The sequence below is a fragment of the Mastomys coucha genome, unplaced genomic scaffold, assembly GCF_008632895.1.
Source record: "Mastomys coucha isolate ucsf_1 unplaced genomic scaffold, UCSF_Mcou_1 pScaffold1, whole genome shotgun sequence".
Classification (NCBI taxonomy): domain Eukaryota; kingdom Metazoa; phylum Chordata; class Mammalia; order Rodentia; family Muridae; genus Mastomys; species Mastomys coucha.
In genome coordinates, this window is record NW_022196891.1 from 32,002,841 (window position 1) to 32,021,070 (window position 18,230).

At 42.8% G+C, this 18,230-nt stretch overlaps 1 protein-coding gene across 3 annotated transcripts in view; it reads right to left on the reverse strand.

The window, feature by feature from the left end:
• Positions 1 to 18,230, reverse strand: part of Ipo9 (importin 9) — a 53,331-nt gene that overhangs the window by 6,208 nt on the left and 28,893 nt on the right. For all 3 annotated transcript variants that reach the window (XM_031383722.1, XM_031383731.1, XM_031383734.1), the window contains exons 11-19: positions 17,986 to 18,084; positions 17,012 to 17,118; positions 15,542 to 15,681; positions 13,567 to 13,726; positions 6,094 to 6,320; positions 3,269 to 3,417; positions 2,339 to 2,467; positions 1,247 to 1,522; positions 443 to 609 (exon numbers count right to left, since the gene is read on the reverse strand). In XM_031383722.1, coding sequence (XP_031239582.1) covers positions 443 to 609; positions 1,247 to 1,522; positions 2,339 to 2,467; positions 3,269 to 3,417; positions 6,094 to 6,320; positions 13,567 to 13,726; positions 15,542 to 15,681; positions 17,012 to 17,118; positions 17,986 to 18,084 — 1,454 coding nt within the window. The remainder of the gene's footprint in view (positions 1 to 442; positions 610 to 1,246; positions 1,523 to 2,338; positions 2,468 to 3,268; positions 3,418 to 6,093; positions 6,321 to 13,566; positions 13,727 to 15,541; positions 15,682 to 17,011; positions 17,119 to 17,985; positions 18,085 to 18,230) is intronic.

An 18,230-nucleotide genomic window follows, 5' to 3' on the forward strand; every position in this document is an offset into this window, starting at 1 on the left:
CCCCCCCCCCCCCCTTAAGAAGGGTTTCTTTGTATAGCCCTGGTTACCTTGGAGGTAGCTCTGAAGACCAGGCTGGTCCTGACTTCACAGAGACCCACCTGCTCCTGCCTCCTAAGTGCTAGGACTGAAGATGAGCACTGCCAACACCAGGCTTAGGCTCGGGTTTAGAAGGAAGGATAAGCCACTATCTGTGCTTAGCTAGGCAAAGTCTGTTCAAGAGGAGGTTCTCAGCAGAAATCAGAAATACACCTTCTACTCTGCTGATTGTTTTATTGGGAGTTTCAACATGGAGATATTAAATTATATCATTATCAAGAAAGACAGAACAAAGACTACAGGGTCAGCTTAGTATGTTGAACAAAAATCAATGGTGTAAGTCAGGGAAGAAAGATTTAAATGTGAGTAGAAGTAGAAAGCTCAGAGCCTTTCTACGGGGCCTTACCTAACTTTGCCTTCATACTGTCCATAGAACAGGTGCTGCCGACTCGTCCACTCAGCCATCACAAACTCCAGGGCAGGCTTCCCAGTTGGTCCTGGGAGGCTACATAGGAACTCCAACAGAGGTTCCAGCTGAGTGTGCACCAGATGAGCAAACACCATGATGAGCGACTAGAAGAGAACAAGAGGTACCTTTTTCAGGAAAACAGATTTCATAGACACAGGAAGAGGGAATGGGCTGGAGAGTCGAGAAATAGACTCTGAGGCTGGGCATGGTGGCACATACCTTTAATCCCAATACATAGGACGTAGAGGCAGGCAGACCACTGAGTTTGAAGCTAGCTTGGGTCTATACAGAGAGTTCCAGGCTAGCCAGAGCTACACACTGAGACCATCTCAAATAAAACCAAAACCAAAGCCAATCTAGAAACAGAGTCTGGGCTGGAGAAATGGCTCAGTGGTCAAGGTACTGTTGTTCTTGTGAGGAGCTGGGTGTGGCTCCTAGTACCCAAATCGGTGGCTCCCAACCATTTCTAACTATAGTTCCAAGAGACTGGACTCCATGTACGTGGTGCATACATATGCATGCAAGCAAAACACTCATACATGTAAAATAAATCTGTCTATATACAGCAGAGTCCACTCATAGAACAGAACATGGGGCTTTCCTTGTTCATGTCTCATACACCAGAACAGATCCACTTCTACTTAGTTGTTCTACGAGGACAGTGAGAAAATAAACCAACTCAGGACCCACACACTCATCTGATTCCCATGCAGCAAAAGCCTAGCACCCCGCTGTCCTTACCTGCATGACACTAAGTGTCTCTGCCTGCTGCATCTTACTGAGGATGGCACGGAGAATCTGGTCCAGATTCTCACCAAGCTCCCGCCCTGCCTTGGAGATGAGGGTGGAGACCAGGCGACCCACAAAGGCTGCAGTAAACTCTGAGGTTCGTGGGTCAAGGAGCTGGCTCACTACTTGCATCACGTACCATAGTCCATTGTGGCCTTGCTCGTCATGCCACTGGGCTACCTGTTCCAGTGTCACTGACACATAGGCCCGCAAGCACTCACCACCATTCTATGGGGACAAAAATGACAAGTAAGAGTAGCCATTGGAGAACAGGTGCAAGGAGACCTTCAAACTGTTAGTGACAGAAGTCTATACCTCATGGGAGCAACAAGCCTATAGGGCTCATGTGGCTCATAACACCAGACACAGGAATTTACCATTTATAGATAAAGATAGGCACCAATATGATCCTTCTTTTACCCAACCACCTATCTGCCTACTTCTCATTACAATGACCAAGAAAACTGAGGTTTACCAGTAAAGATTTACCTTGGGTATTGAAAAACCCTCTTAGATATAGCCATAATTAGGAGCATCAAAGGTCTTCATGGGATGAAGATGGGTCATACACAAATCACTGTCTGCCTAGGGATCTCTACTCTGACCAGGATCTACCATCATTTTCCTACAGTCTTTACAAACAGCCCCAATAATAAAGATCTGAGAGTACCCAACACCCTTCCCTTCTCCACATCTATCACTTTGTTGATTTTATCAACAAAATATTCAGAAAGATCACAAATCTAGACCTCTACAGAGGTCATCTATAGGCTCCTCTATAGCATCAATAATCAAATACAGATAGCCAGATGTTTGGTATTCACACTTTCTAAGACCATTAACAGACTTTAAAGCACAACCCCATTGGGTCTCTCTGGTAAATTTGGAGTTGACAGACTTACATTTCAAAAGCATAATCACATGTCAGATTTTCTATCCTACTGTAGGTCTATAGCAGGGAAACGATTTCCCTCCAGTCTCCTAGTCTCAGATACCTGCATGGTGGCATTGTCACCTATGTGACAGTCTCCTTGTCTCAGATACCTGCATGGTGGCATTGTCGTCCGTGTGAAGGGTGCACTGTGCCACAGCAGGGAAAGCTTGGCAGATGAGGAGTTGGGACAGGGGAGGCTTTGTATTTCGAACGACTGTAGTCAAGATATCAATGGCTGTCTGAAAAAAGAAAGAAAAGTCAGAGTTATTTCTGCAGAGGGAAGTAGCCAACAACCAAGATGCCTGTCAGGCACACGGAGCTCTCAGCTTCACTAGAGCACTTATAATCTCACTAGCTGTGGGTGCGAGTGGTATTGACAGGCACGTGTGCTTATAACCAGGGTGCTTGGGAGGCAGAAAAAGGTTTTCTGGGCTTACTGGCTGGTCAGCATACTGTACTTGGCAAGACTCAAGCCAATGAGAGGTCTTGTTTCAAAGGAGGTAGACTGTATTCCTGAGGATGACACCAGAGGTTGTCCTCCTGTCCCCAACATGTATACATACATACAGATTGGTAGCAGTGGGAGAAAATGCCACCAGGCATGGTGGTGCATGCCTATAATTCCAGCACTGGGAAGACAGAGGCAGATTTCTGTGAGTCCAAGGTCAGCCTATATAGCTAGTCTACACAGTGAGACCATACCTCATACCGCATACACATTCACTCTTACTACCCAGGCCCAAACTCCCTGCTTCTTTCCAACACTGGTTTCTTTTCGGAGCCCTGGCTGTCATGGAACTAACTAACTCTATAGACCAGGTTAGCCTCAAACTCAGAGATCTACCTGCTTCTGTCACCTAAGTGCTGGGATTAAAGGGGTATGCTACCCAAACTCTCCCCCTTTAAAAAAATGTTTAGGCAGTCAACCACTATCCCCATGGACAGAGTAGCTCAGTATAAAATACCACCCTGAATTTCCAAGCCCTGACTGTGGGGTCTGTGGGCAGTACCTGCTTTCCTTCTCTTGCTCACTCACTTACCGCACAGAGCCCTGCAGGGATCTTGTCCGCTGGAGCCTGCATTATGCTGACCAGAGTGGGAATCAGTCTCATCTGCATTGGACCTTGACAGGCTTCAATCTGGGACAATTCCTTGAAGATGTCCTGAGCCAGTGAGGCGACAACAGGATCTGAGGTAGATAAGGCAACATGGAACCCTGCCTACTTCTGGTCTAATAATGCTTGTTTCTTGTTCTAAGTCTAACACTAGTTAAATACTTCTGCATAGATTAGATCTCACACCATTGGGAAATGGGAAGTGGAGCAGCCAGCCACAAGAATCACCTGAAGGGCAAGGGGATGCTAAGTCTTCACAACATACAATAGCTGTTTTCTTCGGGGAATGGACTTTTTAATAGCTACTCCTAAAGTTAAAGTAGGCTTTTCTTCCAGGGTAAATTTTAAGGTCTATGTTTTCCTGAAAACTGGAATAATAAAACCCAATGATAAAAAACTACAAACCAAAAAAGCAAACAATACCCCGATACTTTAGGAGCACTGACTATTCTTCCAGAGGTCCTGAGTTCAATTCCCAGCAACCACATGGTGGCTCACAACCATCTGCAATGGGATCTGCTGCCCTCTTCTGGTATGTCTGAAGACAGCTACAGTGTGCTCATACATACTGTATGCTGTAAATATGCTCATAAATAAATCTTTAAAAAAAAAAAAAGGAAAAAAGAATGTATAATCTAAGAAGGAAGAGGAGGAGAAGGAAGAAAGAGAGAAAGAAAGGAAGAAAGAGAAAGAAAGGAAGGGGGGATAGAAGGAAGGAAGGGAGGAAGGGAAGAAGGAAGGAAGGAAGGAAGGAAGGAAGCTGGGGGTGGTGGCCCATGCCTTCAATTCCAGCACCTGGGAGGCAGAGGCAGGAGGATCTATATGAGTTTAAGGCCAGCCTGGTCTACAGAGTGAGTTCCATAACAGCTAGGGATATACAGAGAAAACCTGTATCAAAAAACAACAAAACAAAAGAATAATAAGATATGAAATTTAAAACACTGTTGTCTCCAGTCTTTCATATATTAAAAAAAAAAAAAAAGTCTATTCATTTTTATTTTGTGGTGTTCTACCTGCATACATGTCTGTGTACCCACATGTGTACTGCTCAAGGAAACCAGAAGAGGGATGGCTTTCAGAACTGGAGTTCCAGAAGAGTGTGGGCCACCATGTGGGTAACAGAGTCCTCTGGAAGAGCAGCCAATGCTTGGCCCTCTCCCACCCCTCTTACACCTTTTCAAGGAGAAGTCACACATATTTCTTAGGGAGTAGTCATGATGGATAGGAGGGGCTCCAGGGGCACTACCTGTAGCAAAGGGATAGCCCTCAGAAAGCAGAGCTTTTGAAAGAAATGGACTTCTTTCTGGTGTCTGTTTTGAGAAAGGGTCTCACTATATAGCCTTGAATCAGTAATCCTCCAGCCTTAGCCCCAAGGGCTAGGATCACAGTTATGTATACCTGGCTGAGAGATGGAACTTCATGTTAATCTGCTTTACCCATGTAATAAAAGTACCTCTGCCATGTAGCATGGCAAGATACATGCAGTACACATTAAGGTGTATGCTAAAAGTAACTATAGCATTGTTTGTAATAGAAAAAAAGAGAACACTCTAGCTCCCCATTAACGGAATGGGTAGGAAAGATATAGATAGACATTCCAGACAATTAATGAAGCCTGAGAGGAACAAGAAATCAACAGGCATGCTCTATAGAACACATTTGTCAGATTTAAAAAAACCACCTCCCAAAAAACAAATTAAATAACATGTTTAATATGATATGATACTACCACTTCTCTATGTCTTTTAGCTTCAATTTCTTAAAACAAATATCTTTAATATTTTTTTCTGGTACTCAGCATAATTATGTTTATTATAAAGACTTAAAATGCTGCCGGGCAGCGGTGGCATATGCCTTTAATCCCAGTACTTGGAAGGCAGAGGCAGGCGGATTTCTGAGTTCTAGGCCAGCCTGGTCTACATAGGGAGTTCCAGGACAGCCAGAGCTATACAGAGAAACCCTGTCTCCAAAAACCAAAAAAATGAAAACAAAAACAAACAAACTTAAAATGCTGAAAAGTATTAAAGGAAAGAAAAGTCTGTAATTCTTCTACCTAGAGATAATACCTTTGATATTTTCAATTATTTTCTTCTGGCATTTTCCTTTCCAGTATACACAGCTACATGCATATCCTCTTTCAAAACAAAAATTTCAGATACATTTTTATGTATATCCTGGGGAAATCTGTCTTTTTGCTTAATTTTTAGTATTATAAAAAAGTCTGTGCTGGGTTTGAAATTGAAAGCCTGTGTCTACAACCCAGCACTTGGGAGGAGGAGGGAGCAGGAGGGATGGCAGGGTCCAGGCTGAGCTACAGAGGCTCTGAGCTCAAAGGCTGGGGTGTCACTTGGCAGCAGAGCACTTGCCCCATGTGTGAAAGGCTTCTTGGCATGTTTCTAACTTTAGGACTTTCTTCCCCAGTCCTGGGGATCAAACCCAGGGCCTTGTACACGCTAAGCAAGGGCTCTATCACTGAGCTGCACCCCAAGTCCCAGCATCCAGTCCATTCTTAGGAAGTTACTCATTTCCCAACTCCATTGGAAGAGCTTTAAACGAGGCCGTTTTGCATTAGTTTTTTGTGTGCTATCTTTCCTAGTCTTTATATGAACATCACAGGAACTGCATTGGACGTTGTAATGCTGCCGTGTCTGTAGGAGAACCAGCTCCTTTGTTAACCAGGGATAGTTCCTAACCACCAGTCACCACTGTGTTGGGTGCTTTTCATCAACACATCTTTCTGGAAGGCATACCATTACTGTACTTAAGGAAAATGGCGATGGTGAAGGGGCAGATTTTGTTTTCCACGCTTGCTGTGAATTCTGGGTCGACAGTACAAACAATGCACAGGGTCTCCATCACCAGGTTGAGGACCTCTGAGCTGAACTGGGCTGCGAGGTGAATGAGGCCATCAAGGATGCTGGGCAGGAAGGGCTGCAGCACATGTGTGCTCTCTGACACTTTCAGTTGATCACAGTAACTAGAGAGAGAGAGAGAGAGAGAGAGAGAGAGAGAGAGAGAGAGAGAGAGATCATTAAGAATTATTCCTAAGGAGACCCTTCAATTTTTAGCTTTTCCAATCTTATATGACACATGTATGCATACATAGCTTTATAAAGCTACTTCTGTAGTTAGCTATGTCTTCATATCTTTCTGTAGCATATTACATACATTATCAGTGCCTCTACTTTCTTAAAGATTTCCTCTTTGCTGGGGCTCGAACCCAGGGTCTCTCCTATATGTTTAAGCAGATGCTCTAACACTAAGCCACCCTGCTATCCTATTTGTTATTTTTTTAAAATTTCATACAGCCACGTCATCACATCCAAATTATTAAGATACTAGGTTAAATGTCTTACGAGTTCTTAGACTACAGTGTTAAATCACATTACCAAGATTTGGACATAAAATGCTGGCAAGATGGCCCAGCCAGTAAAGGTACTTGCCCCCAAACCCGGTGAACAGAGATGGATCCCCAGAGACTACACCATGGAAGTGATCCTCCAACCTCCACATGCTGTAGATCATGACCAACCTGGCCACAGAGCAGGTCCAGGATGCAGGGGCTCCACAGTGAGATTGCATCAAAGCCAAACACAACACCCACCAAAGGCAAGCAAGCCAGCAAGCAAGCAAGCGAGCGAGCGAGCAAGCAAACAGACGTAGTCTTATAACATCTTCTCATTACAACTGTATAATGGGAGACTATTCTTTAATTTCCATATTACAAATTTTATGTTTTGAGTTTAATAAAATGAGTTTAATTTATATAAACAGTCTTATGCATACTTACAAAATTAGTATTTTACATGTAGGATTTAAACTTCTCTATGCAGTCCTAACCACCTCTTTTTTTTTTTTTTAAAGATTTATTTTATGTATATGAGTACAGTCTGTCTTCAGACACACCAGAAGAGGGCATCAGATCCCATTACAGATGGCTGTGAGCCACCATGTGCTTGCTGGGAACTGAACTGAGGACCCTGGAAGATCAATCAGGGTTCTTTTTGTTGTTGCTGTTTTTTTTTTTTTGTTGTTGTTGTTTTCGAGACAGGGTTTCTCTGTGTAGCCCTGGCTGTCCTGGAACTCCCTCTGTAGACCAGACTGGCCTCGAATCAATCAGGGTTCTTAAGTGCTGAGCCATCTCTCCAGCCCCCTCTAACCACCTCTTAGTTGACAAGTATTTACTGAATGTTGCTTCCTGTCACTCACAGGGTACAAATGCTACAAACACATTGTTTAAACCTGCACCTTCCTTCTTTCTGATGGGGATGGAATGCAGGGCTTTGCCTGTATTGGGCGAGTGCTCTAGCATTGAAGACACCTCCAGTCCCATGAGTCTCTCCTTCAGCACTGTAGTTAGAAACAGGCGATGAGAAAGCTGGTGAGATGGCTCAATGATAACAATGCCTTCAAACAAATCTGATGCTCTCTCGGATTGATCCCCAGGACCCTCATGGAAGGAGAGAACTGAATGCCACAAGTTGTTCTTTGTTAGGGGTTACTGGTCTCCAAGATCTGGTCTGTCCATCTCCCCCATCCCCTGCTGCCAACCTCAAGCAGATTCTCACATGAATCAAGTGATGCTATATAAACCTTTTCCCCAAATTTAAAGCTATTGGTTAAATAAAAATTACTACAGCCAATTACTGGGGAGAACAGTGGTAGGTGAGGTTTCAGTTACCTGGCTGGTCCCATGTAGGGCCCATGAGAGAGAGACAGACAGAAACAGAGGTGGGGTTGGGGGAGGAAGAGAAAGAAGATAGAGAAAGCAGGAGGTCTTCATTAGACTAAATGAGCCAGAAGCATGTGACCGAGTGAAATACATGTCCCTTTAGAATGAACTGATGGAGCAGAAATAATGAGCCAGACCCAACCAGCAAGTACTTGGGGAACACAGCTGGAGAATTAACAGTCTAGTGTACAGAAAAACTGATCAGGAGTAATCCACCCAGTAACTGTGCTCAATCTGATTTAAAAAATTCATAGGACTCGCCTCAATTATTCAGGGGCTGGCCAGGACACATGAATAACTAATAATATTATTAAATAGTATTTTTAAATGCCATTTACATAGAGTGGCATTAATAAGTAGAAATAAAAGAATGGTTTCTCTAAACAATACCCTGCTAACAGGTACTCAATACTTTTTTAAAGACGGGACCTCACTATGCAGGCTGTGACTAGCCTGGACTTGCTATGCAGTCAAGGCTGGACTTGAACTCAGAGACCCTCCTGCCTCTGCTTCTACAGTTCAGTGCCAGGCTTAGCGGTGCCTCACTCCACTCGTTTATCTAATAGCCCAATAATGCCTAGTAGCTGTAAAGCTCCACAACGACCAGTGAAACCATGGTGTATGGGCTCGGCTTTGCTGAAGGCTTGCTTTTTGCTCAGAACTAACATTTCTTCTTAAATTTATTTTTGGATTAATTTATTCATTTTTTTGTTTGTTTTTTGTTGTTGTTTTTTTTTTTACATTTTTTTATAGATTTATTTATTTATTATATGTAAGTACACTGTAGCTGCCTTCAGACGCACCAGAAGAGGGCGTCAGATCTCATTATGGGTGGTTGTGAGCCACCATGTGGTTGCTGGGATTTGAACTCATGACCTTCTGAAGAGCAGTCAGTGCTCTTCCCCACTGAGCCATCTCACCAGCCCCTGTTTGTTTGTTTTTGAGACAAGGTTTCTCAAAAAACCTGTCTGCATTCTGGGATTAAAGGTATGCACCACCTGTGCCCTGATGGATTCATTTAAGTTTCCTGGAAATGGAGTTAAAGGGAGCTGTAAGCACCACATGGTCACTGCTTATTGCCTCTACCAATGTATGTTTGCATGTGTATGCATAAAATCTTACAAATAACCGAAAGTTAAAACACTGGCCACTAAGCTTACTATTTATTGCCAAGTCTATAAGACTCTCTGCTTTAGTAATGATAAAAGCTTTGAACCCTTAGATCTTGCACTTCCTGGTTTGGGCCTTGGCTGCTTCCTTCCTGCTCCTTCCTCACCTTCTACTGGCTACTGCAGCAGACCCTCCTCCCCTCCTCAATTGTTACAGCAACTGGAACTTGACTCTCAACTCCTCACCATATGTTGTTACAGTTATCTGAGCTGAGAAGGCCATCTGTTGTCCTCGTAATTAAAACAAGGTAATAAAACAACAACAGAAAAGAGGTCAGAGCTGATCAGAGCCAGGTGCCACCTTAGTGCTCACAGTTAGGCCTGGGCTTGGGGCTAGAGGGCTTGAGTGATGGCTCAGGGGTTTAGAGCTCAGCGGTTGCTCCTGCACAGGACCCAGGTTCAATTCCCAGCAACTCACAGCATGCTCACAGTTTGAGGTGATCTGATGTTTTATGCTGGATTCCCCAGTGCATAGACAAAACACTCATACACAGGAAACAAATACACAAACAATAAAAAATAAGTCAGTCGTAAATATGACTAGAGAAATCTGACACAATGATAATTATTCATCAGTAAACATCTTAGCCAGGGGGTGGTGGCGCATGACTTTAATCCCAGCACTTGGGAGGCAGAGGCAGGCAGATTTCTGAGTCCCAGACCAGCCTGGTCTACAGAGTGAGTTCCAGGACAGCCATGGATACATAGAGAAACCCTGTCTCGAAAATACAAAATAAATAAATACATACATACATACATAAATATCTTATATTATTTCAGAAATCATTTAAAGCCGTTTACACCGAAATATAAGCCACTGCATAGAGAAATAAACTAAAGCTAGCACAAAAGAAAAGAGCCAAGCTGCTTTGATGAACTAAAATGTTACAGTATTAGACATTTCAGGGGCTGGAGTGGTCTCAGTAGCTAAGAGCACAGACTGCTTTTCCAGAGGACCTGCATTTTGCCCCTGGCATCCATGTTGGGCAGCTCACAACCGCCTGTAAGTCCAGCGGCTCCAGAGGTGCCCTCATTCCCTTGCACATACCCATATGCACATTAATTAAATAAAATTAAACTTGAAAACAAAAAACTCCATAGCTTTAGCAATGTGACAAGGCCATAGTGGCTAGAAAAACAAATAGGAAATGACCAATTTGTAATTTTTGGTGCATGCATATGTGATATATGTATTTGCACATGTGTTCAGATGTCTATGGAGGCCAGAAGAGGGTACTGGATCCTCTGGAGCGGTAGCAACAGGAAGTTATGAGCTTGAGGCTGGGATTTAAGTTCAGGTCCTCTGCAAGAACAGCAAGTACTCTTTTTTTTTTTCTGAGACAGGGTTTCTCTGTGTAGCCCTGGAACTCACTCTGTAGACCAGGCTGGCCTCGAACTCAGATATCGGCCTGCCTTTGCCTCCCGAGTGCTAGGATTATAGGCGGGCGTGCACCATCACCGCCCAGCACACAGCAAGTACTCTTAACCCCTGAGCCATCTCTCCAACCCAAAGATTTTATTTTATTAACTGTTATTTAAAATATTTGTGTGTGTGTGTGTATGTGTGTGAGAGAGAACACAGGTGCTTACGAAGACCAGAGTGTTGAGGAGAGGTCTCTTTCTGAACTTGGGGCTTGTTTTTTCTGGTAGGTTGACAGTCAACAAGCCCCAGTGAGTCTCTTGTCTCTCTCCAACTCCCTTGAAGCTGGGGTTACAAAGTGTCAGGGCGGCCAACCTTTCACATAGGAGCTAGGATCTTAATGCAGGGCCTCATGACTTACACCAATGCTCTCAACTGCTGAGCCAGCTCTCCAGTCCCTCAATGTTCTTTTCTGACTATAAAATTTAAGCTTATTGTAAATAACCACATTTATAACAATAAATGAAAGGTTTTTTTTTTTGTTTTGCTTTGTTTTCTTTTTCTTTTTCTTTTTTTAAAGATTTATTTATTTATTATATATAAGTACACTGTAGCTGTCTTCAGACGCACCAGAAGAGGGCGTCAGATCTCATTATGGGTGGTTGTGAGCCACCATGTGGTTGCTGGGATTTGAACTCATGACCTTCCGAAGAGCAGTCGGTGCTCTTCCCCACTGAACCATCTCTCCAGCCCTGTTTTGTTTTTCGAGACAGGGTTTCTCTGTATAGCTCTGGCTGTCCTAGAACTCACTCTGTAGACCAGGCTGGCCTCGAACTCAGAAATCCTCCTGCCTCTGCCTCCCAAGTGTTGGGATTAAAGGCGTGTGCCACCACCGCCCAGCAAAAGGTTTTTTTTTTAATCCTAATTTTTTCTGTGAGAATCAATGTAAATAAGTTATGCTTGACTATATATACTGTCTACAATGTCCCAGAAGACAAGAGGCATTTCCAGGAGTATTTACACACTTCTATCAAACTCTTCTCAGTCTGTAACTTTGAACATGTCTATAAAAATCACACCACAAAGTAGACATAGTTCTTTTACCAATAATCTGTTTTTAAATTTATTATGGCTTTACTCCTGGCCCATTTTTTAAAAAAAGTTTTAAGTAAGATATACATAGGTTTTAATGGTTTTGTTCTTATTTAGTTGACAAAAGTTTTACACTTTTTTCTTTAAAATGTTGTTATTATTATTATTACTTATTTATGTGTACATGTCCATGTATGAAAATGTCTGGGTGGGGACTGGAGAGATGGCTCAGCTGTTAAGAGCATCTACTGCTCTTCCACAGGGCCTGAGTTCAAATCCCAGCAACCACATGGTGGCTTGAAACCATGCATAACAAGATCTGACTCTGTCAGAAGTCTCTGAAGACAGCTACATTGTATTTACATATAATAAATAAATCTTAAAAAAAAAAGAAAAAAGAAAATGTCTGGCTGCTTCAGGTCTCCAGGAGTTGAAGTTCCAGGTAGTTGTGAATTGCTTGATGTGGGTGCTAGCAAGCAAACTTGGGTCCTCTTCAAGAACAGTATGTTCTCTTATTAGCTGAGCCACCTCTCCAGCTCCTGCTGTTAATCTTACACTAACATTTGATATAAGGGATGTTTAATGCCTCAGGGACTAATTAATGCATAAAAAATCAAGTTTTACAAAGGTCAGAAGTAATATAGGCAAGTGGTTAACCAGGGTAGGCCTCCCTCCTCAGCCACTTAGAAGTGGTTTCAGAGCTTTCTAAAAAGCTGTACTTGGTTTCTCTTAGCACAGTGAGATTTTAAATTTATTCAGAGCCAAAGATCAGCTTTACCAAGATTGCACAGGAAAACATGGGTCTCCGTTCATGGTTGTGGCACTTATTCAATACATGCAGGCACAATAGGAGATTCCTCAATGTTCCCGAAGGATCTCCATCCTTTCCTCTCTTCCTCTCAATGTATGGATTCTCAATCACTGTCTCAAATGTCAAGATAGAATAGGAACATAAATTTTGTAATTCTCATGCATAGAATTCAATCAAGATGCTTAAATTTGGATCTTAAAAATAGAATGTTCAGGCCTGGCCGGGCGGTGGTGGCGCACGCCTTTAATCCCAGCACTTGGGAGGCAGAGGCAGGCAGATTTCTGAGTTCGAGGCCAGCCTGGTCTACAGAGTGAGTTCCAGGACAGCCAGGGCTATACAGAGAAACCCTGTCTTGAAAAACCAAAACCAAAAAAAAAAAAAAAAAAATGTTCAGGCCTAGAGAGGGCTCTGCAGTTAAGAGCACTCGTTCCTACTGAGGACCTCGGTTCAATTCCTTATCCTCACAAGGTGGCTTACAACTGTCTGTAACTCCAGTTCCAGGGATGCAATGTTCTCTTCGGACCTCTGTAAGCACCAAACAAGCACATGGAACACAGACATGCACAAAACACCACTCATACACAAAAATAAAACTATGAACTGAAATTTTCAAATATCAATGTGTCCCCTAGACTGAGTATAAACCTAAGTAATGACTATGAAACCTCTAGTCTTTACCTATGAAAAAGAGAAATGAAACTGGGAGATATGAGCTTGTTTCTATGCTACATTCTCCCAAATTTGGATTCTAATACACAGACTACCAACACAGTGATGTGGACATAATCAGATTTATGTCTTTCACAATTACGCAAACAATTCAGAGCCTTGGTTAAGTGCCTTCACTGAAGAGAGGAAGCTGCCCTTCAAATGTAAAGGGAACAAGGAACAAAAGGAGCGCCTTCTGGAGTCACCAGCAGAGCTTCTCTTCCTTTTTCTCCAGCATTTCTCTTCAGGAGAACTTTCCAGGCACCATAAAGCACGTGAGAGCTGGGATGCTCTCTACCTGAGCTCTTTCTGCTTCAAGCAGCTCTTAGCACTCTACAGCAGCGTACTTACCCCCAGATGGCTCTCACAGCAGAGATGCGAACTGATGGGGGCTGTGTCTCATGAAGACCACTAACTGTTGCCTGTAGGAACTGCTGAATCAGTTCAGGGGACATAGCGACAGTGAAGCGACTGGCAGCCCACAGGGCCCGGCCCAAGAGGAAAGGAGATGCTAGGAGGAAGAGCAATTATAGGCTGCATGATGGAAAGTTCTTCTCCCCCTGCTCCTGCCCAACTCCATTTCTCAAATGTTAACAAATATTGGATGCTATACGATATAGATGACTTATTTGAAAGAAATAACACAATTTCATATGGTAAAAGCATATGCGCAATAAATAGAACAGAATCCATTTCTCAATTCTACCTCTGACTATTCTGAGACGGAAGCCCTCAACTACTGCTTACCCGCACTAGTCCATTTCTAAATCCTTCCCATTGCCTCTTCCTTCCTATTACTGTCTCAACACCAGAACATAAATTATAGCTGTTAACCTCTATTAATAACCTGACAAACAATTTCATAGTCCACCAAATACACATAAAACTAGTGCTGACATTCAAGGCTCCCTTGATGGCTCTTAAGTTCAGGCACACATCCGGACTCAGAACTGACACCTTGCTTTGTCAACTTGAGCTTTGTTTAAAAAGCCAACAGTCCCTTTGTACTGTCTCTATGATCTCTCAGTCTGCAGTAATCCCAATTCCCTCTGAGCCACCGTAACTCTGTATGTTCAGCTTTCTCATATGCTGCATTTTGTTTGATAGTCTACTCTACTGGTGTAAGAACTACTACTTCCTGCTAAGCATAAACTGTTTAAGAATACTGAATTTATTCAGCTTGTCAAAGAGCTTAGCTTAGTTCATCACACTAAAATATTAAATTGAATTACTGAATAGCTCTCAACAAACTAGGAAATAATCAATTTTAGATACAGAGGTAGTAACTGCCAAAGTATGGCTTAGGTATTTCTGAAAGTCCTTAAAGCTAAAACCATCACTTTTTAACTTTTTTATTTTCATTCTTTCCCAAATGATCAACAGTACTTTCCAGAGGTTTTATATATATATGACATCATGGCTACTGTAACTAACAGAATGGATACAAACCACAGTTCTTGTGATGTTTTTGTTTAAAAAAAAATTTTTTTTTTTTTGGTTTTTTGAGACAGGGTTTTTCTGTGTAGCCCTGGCTGTCCTGGAACTCACTCTGTAGACGAGGCTGGCCTTGAACTCAGAAATCTGCCTGCCTCTGCCTCCCAAGTGCTGGGATTAAAGGCATGCACCACCACTACCTGGCTTGTTTAAGATTTTAATCTCATTTACGACTATATATGTATGTGATATGTGCACACACATACAGTGCCAGTAGTTGCCATAAGAGGGCATCAGATCCCTTGGAACTTGAGTTACAAGCAGTTCTGAGTTATATCTCTTGGGGTATTAAGAACTAACCTCAGATCTTTATACATAAACACACACACACAAAACTGAGGAAGACAGAGATAGAGCAGACAGAGAGACATGGTGTGTGTGTGTGTGTGTGTGTGTGTAGAGAGAGCCAGACAGAAAGAAAGACAGAGAGAGAGAGAAGGGGGCTATGAGAAGAAGATGACTCAGGGGTTAAGAATGCTTTCTCTGTAATCACAAGGCTAGGAGTTTGGATCACAGCACCCATGCAACTAGCCAGAAGCCCCAGCAAATGCCTGTGATCCCAGCTCTGACAGCGGTGGAGACAGGAGTTTCTGATGGGGTTTGCTGGATTCTGTCTAGCTAAAATGTGAACCCCAAGTTTAAGGACAGACTCCACCCCCCTCAAAAGACTAGGCAGAGGTGATATAGGATTCTTGACAACCTCTTCTGGCCTATGATGTGCATAAATCATACACATACAGGCACACAAAAGAAACAAATATTACAAAGTACCTAAGTGAGTTAACATCAGGTCTCAAGATCTTCTAGAATCCTGGCATGTATTCAAACATACCTGACAGGTTGAGGTCCGCAAGGATGACATTGGTCAGGAACCCATGCATATCAAAATGGATCCTGCCATTTTTCACACTGTCAGTGATGATAGACTTCACAGAGCCTAGAGCAAGCATGCAGGCCTCGTGGATCTTCCACCTGTAACAGGGGTACTGCAGTCGGTAAAGCAGACTACTTCCAAAATAAGAAAGCTCACTCAGAGTATTCCAAAGTAATGTGATCCCCAAATCACTTGTCAGTATTTCGAATTAATTTACTTAAAAGCAGGGCTGGAGATATGGCTCAGCGATTAAGAGCACTGACTGCTCTTCCAAAGGTCCTGAGTTCAAATCCCAGCAACCACATGGTGGCTCACAACCATCCTTAATGAGATATGACGTCCTCTTCTGGTGTGTCTAAAGACAGCTACAGTGTACTTACATATAATAATAAATAAATCTTTAAAAAAAATTTACTTAGGGCTGGAGAGACGGCTCAGTGGTTAAGAGCACTGACTACTCTTCTAGAGGTTCTGAGTTCAATTCCCAGCAACCACATGGTGGCTCACAACCATCTGTAATGGGATCCAATGCAACTTTCTGGTGTGTCTGAAGACAGCTACAGTGTACTCATATAAATAAAATAAATAAATCTTTAAAAAAATTTACTTAAAAGTATATTTCTATACTTATCATCTATCTATCTATCTATCTATCTATCTATCTATCTATCTATCTATCTACCTACCTACCTATCTACCTATCATCTATCAGTGGGAACACCATCTGCATCCATCTATCCACCCGTCCATCTGCCTGCCTGTCTATCTATCTGTCTATCATCCATCATTTGGGAGTACCAACAATGGTGGGAGTACCAACAATGGTGTGAGTACAGAGTCAGAGGACACCTTCTAAAGTTCCTCACTTCAACGCTGTGGGTTCTAGGGCTTGAACTCCATTTGCCATCCTTACATGCTGAGCCATCTCATCTGCCCTTGTTTTTAAAAAAGATTTATTTATTTATGTCTTCAGACACACCAGAAGAGGGCATCTGATCCCATTACAGATGGTTGTGAGCCACCATGTAGTTGCTGGGAATTGAACTTAGGACCTCTTAATTGCTCTTAACTACTGAGCCATCTATCCAGTTCCAGCCCCAGCCCTTATTTTTTTGAGATAGGGTCTCACATAGGCCAGGCTAGCCTCAAACTTGCTATATATTGATGAGGATGGCCTTGGACTTCTAAATGTCTTATTTTTACCTTCCAAGTGCTAGGAAAGAAGTCATGTACCACATCTAGTCTTATCCTTTCAATTTAAATACTACTAAATGCCACAGAAAACACTGAAGTATAATAGTAGAGTCTTCTAATTAAAAACAAAAGTCTCCCCTCCTTTCAAAGCTGTTTAAAGAGAGAATGAGCTAATTTCCCCTTAGATGTCACGCTTCAAACAAAACTGCAAGCAGAGCTTCTGTTCACCCTTACCAGTGCTCAGTGCCACTGGCTTTTGTCTGCTCCGCTTCTTGTAAATGCCGAGTGGCTGCAGTAGCCAGGGCCACTGCACTCTCATTCTGGAAATCTGTGGCCACAGCCTAGGAGAGAAGATTGAAAAATAAATCTATGCGTGTGTGTGTGTGTGTGTGTGTGTGTGTGTGTGTGTGTGGTTCAAACTCTGACACACTCACACTAAAGCCTCATCAGGTCTATTAAAAGTGACCCCATTAGTTCAGGGTCTCTGATCAAATTAAGGCAGCACCCACACCTGTGCAGTGTTCAAGCACTGTAAGGCCAAGTAGCTCCAGATAGCTGATCTCTCTGACTCTATTAGCATAAATGAAAGAAAAAGATAGTTTTGGACAACAATGAACCAGATATTTATTCTCTCTGAAGCTGACTGATTATGAGAATATAAGGCTGCTCTAATAGTGTATAAGTTTTTACTATTCTACTTTTATTTTTTGGAGCTGGCAATTCAACCACGCTCGCTTTGCAGAATGCTCTACTGTGCTAGACACCCAGCTCCTCCTGCAACCCGTGCCAGGTGCCTTAGAAACACTAACTACCAAGGCATGGTTTACCAACAGACCCAACAGCAACTGTCAGTTTCCTCACAGCACTCAACCTAGAGACAACCCTAGGCCCTAGCTGGAGGAACCAGAGGATTCATGAGTTGATGTTACATGCTCGCTTCCCAACAATCGTTTTAAGTTTGTCAGCTTCTGATTTATGCCACGGAAGCCTGTTGAAGGCAGATTAAACTGAAATGTTCTGGACTCAATGAGCCAGGTACAAAAACTTCGGAATTTCTCAGTCTCAAATTTCATGAGCAACTTTCTTATATCCTTAAAAAAGTCTGAGGTGAAGCTGCCCCATAGCACTGCTTACCTCGGGTTAGGTGGCTCCGAAGAAGAAACCTGCAGTTACTGGAGTTATCTGGTTGAAGCAGCAAGGTAACTTACCAGCAACAAGTCTTGAGCGGCGATCCTAACAGTGTAGGAGAATGTGTCGTCATCCTCATCTTCTACAAACTGCTGTGGGTTAGCTGTCCACACTTTAATCTGCGAAGGGGAGGAGGTCGGCTCATTATGGTCACCCTTCTCCCTGATCAAAAATCTATAGTCTTTTTCTTTTTTAGGCAGGGTCTCACTATGTGGCTCTGACTGGTCTTGAACTAAGAGAGATCCACCTACCTCCTAATTAGAGT